Genomic DNA, 17679 nt, shown 5'->3' with positions numbered 1-17679 from the left:
TTCCTCCTTAAAAGTCAACTCTCATTGTTCATCTTCTATTTTATATCAGTTTCGACTAATTACCTCTATAACAATTTACGAATGGGTCGCCTGCGGTGCCACGCGAGCAATGACACTGTCGATAATGATTTTGGACAGAACACTCTGCATTTGAAGCACATGGATTGATAATGCACGGATTGATACATCTTTCATTCAGACAGGCCATGTTGGAAGAGCATTGGGTGTCGGATTTACAAACGGCTTCGATCTGTTTGTCCACTGGAGAAAAAGAACAAGATTATATTAATTGCATATTAATACGCAACCGCTTCACAGATTGTAATTATAAATCAAATTCAAGCCGTGTTATTTTTTACGAAATGTCGAAAATACGCACTTTTTTTTACGAAGAACGATTATTCTCTAAATCGTACATTCTGAATTCTTCGTCATTTTATTACGCGATCAAAGGATTATTTGACACTTACCGGGAATACAAGCGACGGTCGCGTCTCCAGCAAAGTTTTGCAAACATTCGCAGACCATGGTTCTCATTGGTAAAGTGTCTACGACGGTACATTTCGCCCCAGCGATGCAAGGTTTGGTTTCGACACACGGATCTTTACAAACGCCATTGAAACAACCCAGTTTGCTGGGACAATCTCCATCTACTTGACACTGTGGCTGTGGTTCGATCGGTTCTAAAGCAAACCGACAAATTTTTCGTTTATTGATCCATTCCAAATAGAATTAAGTACGGCCATAAAAGAGTTAAGAAAAATAGGAATAGAGACATTCTAATTACCCATTAGACACGAGGTATATGGATTACCCACGTAACCCGGAGGGCATCGACAAATAGGACGATGATTAATCACGAAACATTGCGCTGATGGTGGACAATCGCAAGGGTTTACACATTTTGAATCGCGACAGGCTAAAGACGATGGACAGTCGTTGTCACTAACACACTCTGGTCTCTCGCATGCTTGGTACGGATTTCCTAAGTATCCATCGGAACAGTAGCATCTTGGCCTATGGTATCCATCGGATCTGCAGAATGCATTCACACCGCACTGTGTCACAGAGCAGGCATCTATGCACTCGTTGTTGATGCAAGATTGAGTCAATGGACAGTCGCTGTCACCGCGACAACCAACTGCAAAAATATAACAGGTATATTATACTAGAAATATTATTTCGTACTATTCTATATTATGTTTTCTTACTGAATGTATAATACGTTTAACAATATAGAGAGAAAATCGACTCGCGTGAAAAGATATTTGGAGAACGTACTTTCGCCACAATATTGTTGAGGATTGCCAGTGAAGCCTTCGTTGCAGACACAGACAGCTCGATGCATTTGTACGTGACAACGACTGTTGAAGCCACAGGAATCCAGTGTGCAAGGATCGACGCATTTTTGATTGTAACAAGTCTTGTCGTTTGGACATTCGGAGTTCTGAGTGCACTCTGCAGTTGGTTCTGCGAAAGTATATTGAAAGCAAATGTTATAATTTCCTCCTTTTTCTTTTTATTAAGAATCTTAAGATCTTTTTGTAATCTGTTGATAATATTTCAAAAAATCACCTTCGACTGTTAGAACGGTGCACTGTATGCGAGCGTTGCCAGTAAATCCAGACGGACAGGAGCAGACAGGCTTGTGGTTGACCGTCTGACACAGTGAATTAATACCACAAGAACCGATGCAAGGGTCTCTGCATTTCTGGGCGAAGCAAGCCTTGTCTCGTGGACAGTCGGAATTAATGACACATTCCGGATAAATGCACGCTGCAACACCGTTTCTGACTTGACATTCACCGTTATAGCTGCACGGAGATGGATTACAAGGATCGGTTTCTGAAACAAATAAATCAATCTTCATTCAATCGATTCGAAAATTATTTTCGTAAACAATTAACTCGTTTTATCATTACATTATCTCTATTATTCTTTTCTATTACTATTAAATCAATAAAAATTGGCGACTAATTAAAATAGAACATGACGGTTTGAGAATCTCGAAATTACCAATTTTGGTGTAGCATTCTTCGAATGGATTGCCGATCAACGGAGATGTACAGCTGCAGAGGGGACTGTGATTGATAGCTTGACACGTAGCCTTGATACCACACACGTTTTGCGTGCAAGGATTTATGCATTTGTTGCCGATGCAAGCCTTGTCTCCTGGACAATCTGAGCTGATCACACACTCTGGATGACAGCCTGTGACACTCGAAGGAACTCCTTGAAGACCGGGCAAACACTTGCAGACTGCCGAATCGCCGATTTTTTGGCAAATTGTGTTAGGTCCACATGGAGATGGTGAGCAAGGATCTCTTTCCTTTGGTACTGTAAGCAAAATAATTTTATGTATTGACAACGATTCGGACGAAGAACGAAAAGCTTGCGTAGTGAGCTTCGATAAAGTATCTACATTATTCTACTATTTCTCACGTCTTGGCAAAGTCCAAGCTACTTTATTTGTTTAATAGTATTGTGTTCAATAGTATTGTGTTTTCGCAACTTTACACTATCTACGCTATCAACGAATTGTTAATACACCCTAAATAATAATCGCTGCTAAAAAAATTGCTAAGCTCAAAAAAAAAAGTAGAATAAACGTGTAAGAATAAAATACCTTGAGGAACAGCATGGCAGATGGTGAACGCGTCTCCGATAGTAGGTAAAGGACAGGAACAAATCGGAATATGATTGGACACAGTACAAATGGCTCCAACGCCACAAGTACCGGGACAAGGATCTTGGCACTTGGTTCGAATACAAGCCTGGGATTTTGGACAGTCAGTGTTCACCAAACACTCTGGTTGACAGCCTTCATACGGATTTCCCCTGAAATCTGGCAGACACTCGCAATATGCAGTATTGTGTCTCTCGCGACAATACGCGTTAGTTCCACACGGTGAAGGACTGCACGGTCTCGAAGGTGTCGGTGGTTCTACAGGCGCTGCAATAAAATTTGGACACAAAGAAATTAATAAACCGTTTAAAGTAATACGTCGGTTAGTACTTTACAAGAAAGAATTTGCGTGATCGTGAAAGAGAGTTATTTTACAAGAACATAAAACTGTACAAGAACGCGGATAGAAATGGCAAATGATTTAAACAAAGATCGTGGAAAGAATAAGAGAGAATGAAGAACGTGTATGGACAAAGCTTCGAGATCTTGATACAGGACTAATAATACCTGTGTATAGTCAACATGCAATTCTTTCTACATCGTACAATCTCTATATACACTATATACAAACTAAGTAGAATCCAATAAAATCATTAAAAACGATGAATAATAAAGTAATAAGTATTCGTTAAAGGAACATAATTTAAGATATCTTAAATGAAAAGTCGCGAGATTTCGTCTCTCATTCTTGATTGCTCGATAAAGTTGCTCGATTTGATTATTTTTTATTCACGGGATTATTGCTTACTGCTGGCCACGGAACAAATAGCGAATGGGTTTCCAGTGTATCCCTCGGGACACACGCAACGGATGTAATGCAGGGTAACTTGGCAGAGAGCGTCAGTGCCGCAGAGTCCTGTACAGGGATCGGTACACTTCTGTCTAACGCAAGCTTGATTGCTGGGACACTCGCTGTTCACGAGACATTCTGGCCTACAATTGGGAGGAGAGCCTACAAATTCAGGCATACAGGCGCAAGAGGCTTTATTGTCTGGTGATACTGTGCATTGGGAGTTTGGTCCACACGGCGAGGGTTTGCATGGGTCCTGGCTGGGTTCTTCGTACTGCGGTTCTGTTCGTTGATAAAAATTTGTCCTCGGTTAACAATGGCTTTGATGGATCTTATAAATGGAAACTTTTCATATAGAAATCGGTGCTGTATGGGATTTATTGTAGTATACAATCTTAGGATTTATTCTTTATTTTAGAAATTGATTGGTTCTGTTTTGGAAAAAAGCTTTATAATAAGATCGATAATTGGTAACAGTAATAACTGATAACAGTAGAGTGCGAAGAGGAATAACTGAATAATCGATCATTTAAAGGGAAATAATTAAACAACAGATAATTGGAAGTAGTAGTGTTTCTGTAGAGGATTCTAAAGACAGCACCGATCCAAATACACATTGATGGGTTACTTACTCATGGGGAAACAGCTGACGAATGGGTCACCGGAATACTGTGCGGGGCAACTGCAAATGGGATTATGGTTTCGTACGTTACACAACGCGCCTTGACCGCATACGTTTTCACACGGGTTCTGACAGCGTTCGTTCACGCAAGCTCTGCTCTGTTCGCAGTCAGAGTTCACCAAACATTCGGGTCTACAGCTGGGTGGAGTTCCAAAATATCCAGAGAGACAGGAACAAGAAGCTTGTTCGCCAAACTCGCGGCAAACGCTGTTGGGTCCACAGGGCGAAGGTTCGCAGGGTTTCACGCGTTCTATTATAATGTGACACGTAAAATCATTTATTAATCAATGGTTCATGGCATTTCTCACTCTTTTTAGGATTTATTAAAATTAACTAACAGTTATTGAGATTTTCGTAGTTTCTTTAATGGGATACTTTTTAATTTTTCTCTCTAATTGATCAAAACTATTCGGGGGCTAATAAGATTCTTCAAACTTTTCTTTAGAGTTAATTAATTCTGCACTCACTTCTAATAGGTCTGCAGAGGGTAAATGGATCTCCCTCGTGATTCTCAACGCAACTACAAGTGGGAATATGGTTAACCACAACGCACTCAGCATTCTGTCCACAGATTCCAGTACAAGGGTCCACGCATTTATTGTTGGAGCAAGCTCTATCAAACGTGCAATCGGAATTCTGCACGCATTCTGGTCGACAACCTTGATACGGATCACCACGATATTCGCTTATGCAGCTGCACACGCCATTTCGGCATAGCGCGTTCGGACCGCAAGGCGATGGATTGCACGGGTCTACTGAGACTGGGAGTACAGCTATATTTATCGCAATAAAATCAATTAATTATTCATCGCACGAAAATGTGCAGCTACTTTCATCTTACTAAATACAACATTACTCGTGAAAATATTCGAACACTCATAGTGGACAGATACTTTCGTGAGCCATTGTACATGGAATAATCAAGAATAATCCTTACGTGTGGGCGTTAGGCGGCAACTGGTGAAGGGATCTCCCGTGTAATCTGTAGGACAAGTGCAAACAGGTGTATGATTAATCACATTGCAATATGCGTTCGTTCCACAGGATCCGGGACACGGGTCTCTACACTTTTCTCTGATGCAAGCCTTGTCACTGGTACAGTCGGAATTAATCGAACATTCTGGTCGACAGTTGGGGGCTGAGCCAACGTAATTGGGCAAACAGGAGCAGGATGGAATGCCTCCTATATCTTGGCATTGAGAGAATGGGCCGCAGGGTGATGGAACGCATGGATTTACAGGCACAGGCAGACTTGGTGCTAAAACACGGAGCGTAAATTCAAGAATTCGGTCATGATTTAACGGATATAATCACACGGCACTATTCTCAGCCACTTACTGGTCACATCGAAACACTTTACAAACGGATCTCCCGTCTGGCGAGGATCGCAGCTACAAATGGGACTGTGATGGAAAACTTCGCATCTCGCGTTTATCCCACAAACTCCAGGGCAAGGATCAACGCATTTCTGATTCACACAAGCTCTGTTGCTAGCACATTCTGTGCTAACAACACACTCGGGCCTACATCCTGGTGGTGTGCCTTTGAAATCGGGAAGGCAAGAACAAGTGGTTTGGCCATTCACATTGGCGCACTTACTGTTTGGTCCACAAGGTGAAGGTTCGCAGGGATTCGTCGGACTTGTCGCAGCTATTGTTATGGATATATTACGATATCGTTATCAAATTATACTCTACATAAATGGAGAATATTTCTTAAAATCTGCAGTTGGGAAAACTCACGGGGTTGTTTAAGTATGCTGCAAGCTGTAAATGGATCACCAGTGTAACCTGAGCTACAACTGCAAATTGGAATGTGATTCACCACTTGGCAATCGGCGTTAAAGCCACAGGTTCCTGGACAGGGATCTTGACACTTGTTCCTTATACAGGCTCGGTTAGATGGACAGTCGGCATTGATAATACACTCTGGCCTACAATTTTCGTATGGGTTTCCATAGAAGTCAGGTAAACAGGTGCACCGAGCTGTACCGTACGATTCGCGACAAATGGCGTTCGGGCCACAGGGAGATGGCTGGCAGGGGTTGAGTTTTTGTGGTCTATCTTCGACTATAAGTGGAATAAAAAAGAAGTGACGTTAATTTTTTTTAAATGTACTTAAAAATGGATGATTAAGGAAGAGAAAATCTTACTTGGTTGGGGTGTACATTGTACGAACGGGTTCCCAGTGAAATTGCTTGCACAAGTGCACATAGGGGTATGACTAATCGTCCTGCACTCTGTGTTCCTGCCACAAGAGCCAGGGCAAGGATCCGCGCATTTCTGATTGATGCAAGCCTGCTGCGCTGAACATTCTGTATTACTCAGACACTCGGGTTTGCAATATGGTGGGACTCCTACGAATTCAGGAAGACAAGAACACGAGGGTGCGTTGTTGGTGACTTGGCATTGAGCGTTTGGACCACAAGGCGATGGCTGACAAGGATTTATCGGGGTATCTGGCTCTTTTACTAAAAGAAAATGTCAATCTTAGCAGGACCATCCCTCGGTACAAAAATATTTAGTAAGTTGTGTAATCTCATAGTAGTAAAATACATTGGATCCGGAAGTAAAATTAAATTGATAAATATTTTTCAGATTTCAAATTTGCAAAATTCAAAATTTTCAAGAAAAAGCCGGAACAGAGATATATTTTTGACGAGAAATCTTTGGAGTGATAAATGAGTCTTACTTTGTGGGACACACTGAACAAATGGATCTCCGGTATACTGCTCGAAGCAGCTACAAACAGGATTATGATTAATCACGGAACACTGAGCAGACAATCCACAAGCACCGAGACAAGGGTCGATGCATTTTTGGTTACTGCAAGCTCTGTTTCGAGGGCAATCTGTGCTAACAATACACTCTGCTCTACAGTATGGTGGCGATCCTTTGAATCCAGTAACACAGCTGCAGACAGCTTGACCGTTGGAAGGACGACAATGGCTGTTCGAACCGCAGGGTGATGGGTTGCATAGATCAACTGCGGTGGTTTCTGTCATACCATAAATTCCAAAATATTAATAATAAGCGTGTTTCAACTGCTGCTGGGCAATCTGAGTTTCTCTCAGATTACAAAGGAAAAAAAGTATAAAAAGTAACATTATATTAAGTTTTAACGTATATTCGTCCCGTTTCCTTCATTTTTCATAAATAAGAAAACGATATGAATTTACGTTACAACTCACTATTGTACAAAATATACAACGTGATACCGCACGTAATTAAAACAGATTCGTTTAAATAAAATTCACAGGCTACGTATCATACACGGTGGAAGTGAAAATAATTTCAGGGAAGAATAAAACCAAAGATGAGTCAGGGGACCAACCTTGGATAGGATTACACGAAACGAAAGCATTGCCTGTCATGTTCCTAGGACAGCTGCACATAGGTAGATGATTGATCACGTTGCACTCTGCGTTTACTCCACAGGTTCCTACACAGGGATTTCTGCATTTGTGCAGTAGGCAGGCTTCGTTTCGGGAACAGTCGGTGTTGATAACACATTCAGGGCGGCAAATGGTGTATGGGTCGCCCAGATAACCAGGCAGGCAAGTGCACACGCCATTATTGCATTGTGCGTTTGGTCCACACGGTGATGGGTTGCATGGGTCTGTTGGGGCTTCTGAGACTGAAACAAGTGACTCAATGTACTCCTCCCGGTCTATCACTTACATACTAACCCTATAGGGGAACAGAAGAAAAGAAAAAAAAAATGTTAAATGATTGTCTGGATTCTTACTGATTGGCGGAGGAGTTGGTGAGCAGCTGGTGAAAGGATCGCCGGTGTATCCTTCGGGACAAGTGCAAGCTGGCGTATGATTGACAACTGTACAGCGTGCGTTCACGCCACAAGATCCTGGACAGGGGTCTCTACACTTCTCTCTAATGCAAGCTCTGTCTGCTGTACAATCTGAATTGATGGAACATTGCGGTCGACAATTTGGTGGCACTCCGATGTAGTTGTTTATGCAAGTGCAGACTGGAGTTTCTCCAACGGCCTTGCACATGGCGTTTGAACCACAGGGGGATGGGGTGCAGGGATCCTTAGGGTACGGCTCTTCCGGTTTTGGCACTATAGCGTAAATATCGTTGAAATACGAGATATTGATAGGGAACACTTCTTAGTTGATAATGGAATCGCATAAATTTTCTTATACAGGTTCAGGGAGTACACCATAAAGCTCAGAAAAATATTTGAAAAATGTTATTGTTAATTATAATTGATTTACGGAGATTATATAACAAGATTTATTTCAAACTTACTTGGAGCAGGGAAACAGTAAACAAACGGATCTCCCGTCAAACCACTTCCACAACTGCAAATCGGACTGTGGTGCACAACTTTGCACTGTGCGTTACGGCCACAGGTACCAGGACAAGGATCTCTACACTTCTGGTTAATACACGCGAGATTCGAGTTACATTCCGAATTCACGACACACTCTGGTCTACAGTTCGGTGGGGTTCCTACATATTGAGGCTGACACGAGCACACTGTCTGACCATTTACTTTCTGGCACTGGCTATTTGGACCACAAGGGGATGGTTGGCATACGTCTCGCTCGTCTTCGTCGACTGTAAAGTGTATAACATGGAACTTCTATCTCGAAGCAAGAATAGAAGGAGCAATGTGAAATTGAAGATCACAGGAGAAAGACCCGACGGGACGTTTTTGTTGATATTTTTATTTTAATGTCTCTTTATGACTCAAAAGGAGTATTTTAAGAATTGAAAATAATTCAAAGATATGATCCTTTTAAAAATAACTGGAGGATTAGGGAAATTTTATGAAAAGTTGAAAGTACATCTATCAAGAATTTTGATACTCTGGCAAGAAATATTTTTAAAATTATGACAACAGTGGAAAAATACAATTTTTGCAACATAGAATTAACTGACAACGTATTAAATTAGAAAATATTCTCCCCTGTAAAAAGTGAAAAATATAACACATCGTGTCTTTTCCTCTGTACTCTTCAATTATTCGTGTTAATTACTCACTTGTGGGAGCTTTGTATACGCAATTCACGTATGGATCGCCAGTGTATTGCGGGATACAGGTGCACACAGGTAGATTGTTTACTACTTGACAGTTGGTATTGGAGCCACAAGAACCAGGGCAAGGATTTTGACATTTGGATCTGATACAAGCTAAATGAGAGGGACAATCTGATGATCGAGTACATTCTGGTCGACATCCTTCGTAAGGATTGCCGATGTACTCGGGCAAGCAGGTACAGGAACTAAGATCATTCTGTTCGCGACAAATGGCGTTTGCTCCGCACGGAGAGGGTTGACAGGGTCTAGATGCGACTGTTGTCTCCGCTAAAAGAAGTTAAGGACGAATTTATTTGGATTATTAAGTCAATGAATAATGATAGAATGAAAGATAATGAAAGATAATGTACGTTTTTTTGGGAACTCGAATTATCTGATTTTTTTAAGCATTTAAACTTCATTATTTCTAGTAAAAAAAGTGTTCTTTTCTTCAAGAAAAATTCTACGCTACTATACTAGTTTGTCAAAGTTACCAATCATAACAAAGTCACGTCAATAAGGTATCAATAAATGAAACATCGATCGGGACACTTACGTTGTCTGGCGATGCACTGAACGAACGGATCTCCTGTGAAGTCCTTCGAGCAAATGCACGATGGAACATGATTCACAACGTGACATTCCGCGTTCGAACCACAAGAACCGGCGCAAGGATCTCTGCATTTACGCTCGATACACGCCAAGTGACTACCGCATTCACTGTTACTGATACACTCTGGCTTGCAATTTGGCGGAGCACCAATAAATTCTGGTTTACAAGAACACGACGGAGAATTATTAACCACTTGACAAACTGCGTTTGGACCGCACGGTGATGGCTGACACGGGCTGGTTGGTTGCACTGGTTCCTCAGCTTTTCAAAAAACCCACAAATTAAATTTCCGTTACCTCCGTAATGAGATGTTATCTCTAAATTAAATAATCATAAAAGACACCTACGTTTAGGTAAACAACGCACGAAAGGATCACCAGTGAATATTGAAGGACAGCTGCAAATAGGATTATGATTGACGACCTGACACCTAGCTGATACTCCACAGGATCCAGGACACGGGTCTCTACACTTGAGATTCACGCAAGCTTCGTTCAATGGACAGTCACTGTTAACTATACATTCAGGTCGACAAGCTGGTGGGTTTCCTATGTAACCAGGGGCACACGAACACACTGCCTGTCCACTGATGTCCTGACACCTACTATTAGGACCACAGGGTGACGGATTGCAAGGTTGTACTATCTCTGGGTCTGCAAAACAAAGGGTTGGATTTTTAAGGCAAAATATAATTTTCCCTGGCTAGATAGCTATTCCAGAATACTGTGCGTCAGCGAATGTTTAAGTTGACAAAGGCCTCGGTTCAACGATTTCGAGGATGTTCGACACGTTTCAGTTTTTTCTCGACTAATCTTATCACAAATCACATACAGGTTCAATGTTATTGATCGTTGTCATGTTATAATAATTTACCTTTCACTGGGAAACATGCTGTGAACGCGTTTCCTGACATGCCATCGGGGCAACTGCACATGGGAGTATGATTTATCACCACGCATTCGGCATTCTGTCCGCAGACACCGGTACAAGGATCAAAACACTTGTTACGATTGCAAGCTCTGTCTAGAGGACAGTCTGGGTTCTGAACACACTCTGGACGACATCCATAATATGGATCACCGTGGTATTCTGGTAGGCAAGTGCATGTACCATCGCGACACAGTGCGTTCGATCCACACGGTGAGGGGTTGCAGGCATCTTGGGGCGCTGTTGGTGAAGCTAGTAGGAAAAATATCATTAAATTCTGTTCTAAAGGCTGAAACTATTAGATATTGTTCTGAGGGATAAAATTGTGATGAAAAATGTTATTAAATATCGTTCTGTATGTATCAGAAAAAATATTAAAAATACTGTTTCGAAGGGATGCGTTCGTATTATTGTTTTCATAAAGTTCTAAATTTCTATGACAATGCTTACGAGGAGATTCTAGGAAACAATTGACAAATGAATCGCCTGTGAATCCTTGGGGACAAGTGCACACAGCCATGTGATTCACTACTAAACATTCTGCTCCAGTACCACAGGAACCTGGACAAGGATCTGTACACTTTTGTCTGAGGCAAGCTCGGTTACTGGCACATTCTGAATCGATGGTACACTGCGGTCGACAGTTTGGAGGAGTTCCTATGTAATCGTCCATACAGGTACAGCTTGGTAGGTCTGCGTTTCCAACGACGCGACACACGGAGAACGGGCCACAGGGCGATGGCACGCAAGGGTTCACTGGTTCGGGTACCGCTGAAGGAAAATATTACCATTGAGAACCTATCCTTATCTTTTTCATCCAACGTTGTACTTTAGTAAATGATCGACAACTGGTTTTAAATTTCAGTGGGTTAAAACGAATGAATTGGAATAGTTTTGCACGAAATTCAGCCCGAATTACTTACTTGGAACTTTGAAACATCTAACGAAGGGATCGCCGGTGTATCCTACGTTACAGCTGCAGATCGGACTGTGATTAATGGCCTCGCATCTAGCATTGATACCACATATTCCAGGGCAAGGGTCGACGCATTTGAGGTTCTTGCAAGCACGGTTTGTTGTACACTCTGAGCTGACCGTACACTCTGGCCTACACATCGGTGGAGATCCCAAAAATGTAGGTGAACACGAACAGATAGCCTGTCCATTGAATACACGACACAGACTGTTCAGACCGCAGGGTGATGGATTACAAGGGTCAGCTGGTTCCGCTATAAGAACGTCCATATTACAAAACCGTGAAAACCTATGACTTTGACATTATTTTCATAAGTTGCACTGCTCGAAAATATCTGAATAAGAAAATTTCGGATAATGGAGGTTCCGCCTAATATAAACACTTACGTGGAGCTTGAATAAAGTTACATTGAACAAACGGATCTCCCGTATATCCAGATTGACAGGTACATAATGGAACATGATTAACAACTTGGCACATTGCATTGTATCCACAGAATCCTGGACAAGGGTTCTGACATTTGGATCTAACACAAGCTTGATCAGCCGAGCAATCGGAGTTAACGATACACTCTGGCCGACATCCTTCATAAGGATTGCCAATATAATCAGTGATGCATTTACAGGATGCTGCGCCGTTTTGTTCGTTACACACTGCATTAGATCCACAAGGAGATGGTACACAAGGGGTGAGTTTCTCTATTTCTTGGTCTTGAATAACTACAAATTGTAAATTATTTCTCTTGTGAGAAATACTTATTCGTTTCGACGATAGAATATTTTCTGGGAATATTTTACTCGTTTGTTACTTTAACCGTTTAATGTGAGAGTCTTTTTACCTGGTTTTGGAGTACACTGTACAAATGGATCACCAACGAAACCCGAAGAGCAAACGCACATAGGCGTGTGGCTAATTATTCTGCATTCTGCATTGGCGCCACAGGAACCGGGACAAGGATCGCGACACTTTTGATTTATGCACGCCAAACTTGTAGGGCATTCGCTATTACTAATGCATTCTGGCTTGCAATATGGCGGTGAACCGATAAATTCGGGTAAACAACTGCATGAAGGTGAATTTCCTGATATTTGGCACTGAGCATTGGGTCCGCATGGTGATGGCTGGCAAACGTTTATCGGTTCTGGCTGAATTGGCGCTAAAAATTTTATTCAGATATTAAAAATGAACCTCTTCATGGGTGCTCAGATATTCGTGATATTTTGCAGACTCGGTGGAACATTGGTACAAATGAATTTTGTTTTAAAAAGATAAAGGGATGTTACATTTATCTATAAAGTTTCGTTACGAATCAGCACAATTAGAAGTACAATATTAGTAATCTGTTTCGATATTTATTATAATATTTTATCTACTAGCGTTTTATTTAATTTGATATACTAATATGTTCTAATATTTCTAGAGTTTAATTTTACCTGTAATTTTTTGGATTTAAAAATACATATTCTTACTTGTATCATTTGTGCACCGAATCTCTCAGTTAAAAAAAGGGAACTTACGAAGTGGAAGACACCTAATGAAAGGATCTCCCGTGAATCCTTCAGGACAGTGGCAAATAGGATTACGATTCGCGACAGTGCAACGAGCTCCCAAGCCACACGAGCCCACACAAGGATTTATGCACTTCTGGTTACTACAACTCTCGTTTGGTGGGCAATCGGAGCTAACTACACATTCTGGGCGACAGATTGGCGGGTTTCCTAAATAACCTGGTACGCAACTACACACTGCCTGGCCATTCTTCACTCGACATTGACTGTTAGATCCGCAAGGCGATGGATTGCACGGATTAGATGGAAGTTCGGCTGTCGAAATACGATTACTTGTAAAAACGTCTGGATTTAAATGCCCTCTTTAACTAAATAATTTGTTTAAGTAAATAAATGGTCTTGACTTCTAAATTAAGGAAACAGAAAATTCTTTTCAACACGACAAAGTACCTATAGCTGGACGACAGAATGCAAAGGCATTTCCTTCGAAACCAGGAGAACAACTGCACATTGGAACATGATTAACCACGTCGCAAATTGCATCAGGGGCACATGCACCAACGCAGGGATTCTCGCATTTATTTCTCACGCAAGCTTTGTTTCGGGGGCAGTCGTTGTTAAGTACACATTCTGGTCGACAACCGATGGTAGAATCCCCATAGTAATCGGGCATGCAAGAACAGATTCCATCGTTGCAAATAGCGTTAGGTCCACAGGGTGATGGATTACATAAATCCGTCTGTGTTGGTTCAGCTGCTACCAAGAATTTTGTATCAATCAGTTTAAAAACTCCAATCGAATCGGTGATAGAACATAAAAAATCTTTCTGAATGAAAACTACTTACGAGGAGTGACTAGTTGATTGCATTGACTGAAAGGATCACCGGTGTATCCAGCGATACAAGAACACATAGGAACGTGATTGAATACTGTACATTGAGCATTGAAACCGCAAGAACCTGGGCATGGGTCTCTGCATTTTTCTCCCATACAGGCTTTACTAGGTGAACAGTCAGAATTAACTGTACATTCTGGCCGACAGTTTGGAGGGCTTCCAATGTAAGTGGGTAGACATTGACAAGATGGACCGCCATTGACTACACGACACTCTGAATTTGGACCACACGGGGAAGGCGAACAGGGCTGTGTAGCTTCGACTGCTGTCGGTGGTAGTGCTTCTGAAAGGGCAATTATGAAATAAGGAATCTATATATGTAACTGCAAGATAATTTAAATTAGTTTCAGGACATCTTACGTGGTGCAGGGAAACATCTGATGAAAGGATCTCCGGTGTATGATTCTCTGCAAGCACAGATCGGACTGTGACTTTTGACCACGCAGGTGGCAAACGTGCCACAAGAATTGGGACACGGGTCCATGCACTTTTGGTTAACGCAGGCGCGATCTTGAGGACACTCTGAGTTTAGAACACACTCGGGACGACACATTGGAGGCGTGCCTGTGTATTCTAGCAGACAAGAGCAAACAGCTTGGCCATTTACTACACGACATTGACTGTTAGGTCCACAAGATGAAGGGTTGCACGGATCTTTGTATTTCGTTTCATCTTCTACAAGATTTTAATTTAGAACAATGAGAAACAGCTCGGTGTTCTTTGAAATTTTTGTTGATAAAAATTTATGTAAAATGCAAGAAGGGATGAAAGTTTGTTTATTCGTACCTATTTCAGGTATCAATGCGCAATGTTGGAAAGGATTTCCACTATAACCTTGAATACATGTGCATGCAGGACGATGATTGATGACTTTGCATTCTGCATTTGTGCCGCATGTGCCGGGGCAAGGATCTTGACACCTAGAGCGTATACAGCTCTGCGTGGATGGACAGTCAGTGTCAACGACACATTCGGGGCGACATCCTTCGTAAGGGTTACCGACGTAATCAGCCAAACAGGTACAGGATCCTACATTGTTTTGTTCTTTGCATATCGCGTTGAAACCGCACGGTGATGGAGTGCACGGAGACTTATTGACAGGGACAGCTAAAAATTTTTTCAATGGTAAGAAATAACCAATAAATACAATCAATGTTAAAGGTCCTCTCTGCATAAGATTATTGTTTCGACCACGAATAAATTTCAATAATGATCGGAAATTAGAAATCGCAGTATCTCCAAGGAATCTTTGGCAATTATAATTTAGAAGTTAAAAAACAAAAGAAGGAAATTTTTAATTCTTACGTGGATTGGGTGAACATTGAGTGAAAGGATCTCCAGTATAGTCGCTAGGGCAGACACACAGAGGAGTATGACTGACAACACGACATTCAGCGTTCGTCCCACAGGATCCAGGGCAAGGGTCTCTACACTTCTGATTCACGCAGGCCAACTGACTTGGACATTCGCTATTGCTTGCGCATTCAGGTCTGCAATTGGGTGGGCTGCCTATAAATTCCGATAAACACGAGCAAGAGGGAGCATCATTGACAACTCTGCATTCTGCATTGGGTCCACATGGAGAGGGTTCGCATGGGTTTTGCGGTACTGCGGGCTCGGGTGCTAAAATTACACATGTGGATTACGATTACACGTCTCATAAATATCGTTAGTAACAGTGGAAATATTGAGGGAACAAATCTTACGTCGTGGAACACACTGAACAAATGGATCGCCAGAGAGTTCAGGTGGACAGCTGCATATAGGATTGTGATTTACAACGTTGCAAGTAGCTCTGAATCCGCACGAACCGGGACAAGGATTTACACACTTCTGATTATTACAAGCTTCTGTCAAGGGACAATCGGAGCTGACTGTACATTCTGGTCTACAAGAAGGTGGTGCTCCTAAATAGCCTGTTACACAGGAGCAGACAGGCTGACCATTAATCTCTCGACATACACTGTTTGGTCCACATGGCGAGGGCGAACATGGGTTTCCTTTTACGGTATCTGTTATCATGGAAATATGGTATACATTTAGAGATGCTAATTTACGATAGTGTTCTTAATATTTCAATCGTCGTTTTCTTAGCGGCCATTAAGAGACGTTTCGAAAACCCCTGGTTTATGCCACGGCTGTGCATGCTGGTAGCGAATAATGTGACTTTTCCGAATCCAAAAGACGCACACGTGTTCTCAACTCTTCTCAAAGTTACCTTTGAAATAGCACAGGCGTGGCATAAGCTATGTTAACAGTTATCGCTAATATCATGTAAAGTACGAAATAAAAATAAAAATTAAGTATTCAAACATTAACGTAACCGAAGATATTACGATCACCTACTACCCACAGACATAAATCAAGCATTGAATAAAGAGTTCGTCGCGTTGTACCTTGTAGGATATTGCACTGAACAAACGCATTTCCAACCATTCCACTTGGACAACTGCACATGGGTACATGATTATATACGCGACACTCTGCGTTTAAGCCACATGTTCCAGGACAAGGGTCGACACACTTGTTTCTTATACAAGCTCGATTCAAAGGGCAATCTGTATTTAATACGCATTCTGGTCGGCATCCAACATAAGGGTCACCCTGGTACTCTGGTAAACATGTACAGACACCATTGTCGCAACGTGCATTAGGACCACAAGGCGAAGATGCACAGGAATCGACAACATTTGGTTCAGCTACGAAAGGAACAAATATGTTTCTCATTTTCTTCAAACATTTAAGGAACTTCATTTAATAATGTATTCTCAGCTTTCTTACTTGGTTTAATAGGAGCTGGATAGCAATTGCTGAAAGGATCTCCCGTGTATCCTTCGAAACAGGAGCATATTGGGATATGATTCAAGACCATACATTGAGCATTGGAACCACAAGAACCTGGGCAAGGATCTCTGCACCTTTCTCTCATGCAAGCTTGACTAGGGGAACAGTCAGAGTTTACTGTACACTCTGGTCGACAGCTAGGAGGGCTTCCAATATAAGTTGGTAAACATTGACAAGATGGACCTCCGTTAACTACACGGCACTCCGAATTTGGACCACACGGTGAAGGCAAACAGGGTTGTGTAACTTGGACTGCTGTAGGAGGTGTAGCTTCTAAAAGGGTAATTAAGGAATGAACGGGATATTTAATTATAAAACAATATAAAATAATTCCTCAATTTTCGAAATGTCCTTACGTGGCGCGGGGAAACATATGGTAAAAGGATCTCCGGTATATGATTCTCTGCACGCACAGATTGGACTATGGTTCCTGACTACACAAGTGGCGAATGTTCCGCAAGAGGCAGGACATGGATTAACACACTTCTGGTTAATGCACGCACGATCTTGTGGACATTCTGAATTTAAAGTACACTCGGGACGGCACATGGGAGGCGTGCCAGTGAATTCAGCCAGGCAAGAGCAGACACCTTGCCCATTTACGATGACACATTGACTGTTTGGTCCGCAAGGTGAAGGGTTGCACGGATCCTTGTTTTGCGTTTCATCTTCTGCAAGATTTTAATGTTTGTTTTACATCGTGAAAAAATATT

The 17679-nt window shown here is 41.8% G+C and overlaps 1 protein-coding gene across 50 annotated transcripts in view; it reads right to left on the bottom strand.

Annotated features, from left to right (window-relative positions):
* The window catches only part of LOC126915937 (uncharacterized), a 114897-nt gene that overhangs the window by 7689 nt on the left and 89529 nt on the right, over positions 1–17679 (bottom strand). For 47 of the 50 annotated variants that reach the window (XM_050721084.1, XM_050721088.1, XM_050721090.1 and 44 more), the window contains 36 exons: positions 17323–17637; positions 16904–17239; positions 16519–16821; positions 15829–16134; positions 15428–15745; positions 14909–15229; positions 14483–14797; positions 14073–14405; positions 13678–13983; positions 13237–13542; positions 12558–12875; positions 12106–12438; positions 11667–11972; positions 11194–11514; positions 10690–10995; positions 10164–10469; positions 9760–10077; positions 9168–9491; positions 8430–8741; positions 7906–8238; positions 7492–7794; positions 6850–7155; positions 6311–6628; positions 5901–6227; positions 5497–5808; positions 5096–5416; positions 4626–4931; positions 4109–4408; positions 3435–3758; positions 2627–2953; positions 2017–2337; positions 1576–1845; positions 1282–1470; positions 788–1141; positions 471–683; positions 64–261 (listed from right to left, as the gene is read on the bottom strand). In XM_050721084.1, coding sequence (XP_050577041.1) covers positions 64–261; positions 471–683; positions 788–1141; positions 1282–1470; positions 1576–1845; positions 2017–2337; positions 2627–2953; positions 3435–3758; positions 4109–4408; positions 4626–4931; positions 5096–5416; positions 5497–5808; positions 5901–6227; positions 6311–6628; positions 6850–7155; positions 7492–7794; positions 7906–8238; positions 8430–8741; positions 9168–9491; positions 9760–10077; positions 10164–10469; positions 10690–10995; positions 11194–11514; positions 11667–11972; positions 12106–12438; positions 12558–12875; positions 13237–13542; positions 13678–13983; positions 14073–14405; positions 14483–14797; positions 14909–15229; positions 15428–15745; positions 15829–16134; positions 16519–16821; positions 16904–17239; positions 17323–17637 — 11025 coding nt within the window. The remainder of the gene's footprint in view (positions 1–63; positions 262–470; positions 684–787; positions 1142–1281; positions 1471–1575; positions 1846–2016; positions 2338–2626; positions 2954–3434; positions 3759–4108; positions 4409–4625; positions 4932–5095; positions 5417–5496; positions 5809–5900; positions 6228–6310; positions 6629–6849; positions 7156–7491; positions 7795–7905; positions 8239–8429; positions 8742–9167; positions 9492–9759; positions 10078–10163; positions 10470–10689; positions 10996–11193; positions 11515–11666; positions 11973–12105; positions 12439–12557; positions 12876–13236; positions 13543–13677; positions 13984–14072; positions 14406–14482; positions 14798–14908; positions 15230–15427; positions 15746–15828; positions 16135–16518; positions 16822–16903; positions 17240–17322; positions 17638–17679) is intronic. The other 3 variants (XM_050721085.1, XM_050721130.1, XM_050721100.1) reach the window with 3 other exon arrangements.

The sequence above is a fragment of the Bombus affinis genome, chromosome 5, assembly GCF_024516045.1.
Source record: "Bombus affinis isolate iyBomAffi1 chromosome 5, iyBomAffi1.2, whole genome shotgun sequence".
Classification (NCBI taxonomy): Eukaryota; Metazoa; Arthropoda; class Insecta; order Hymenoptera; family Apidae; genus Bombus; species Bombus affinis.
The sequence above is the reverse complement of the archived record's forward strand: the minus strand, read 5'-3'. Positions and strand labels throughout refer to the sequence as shown.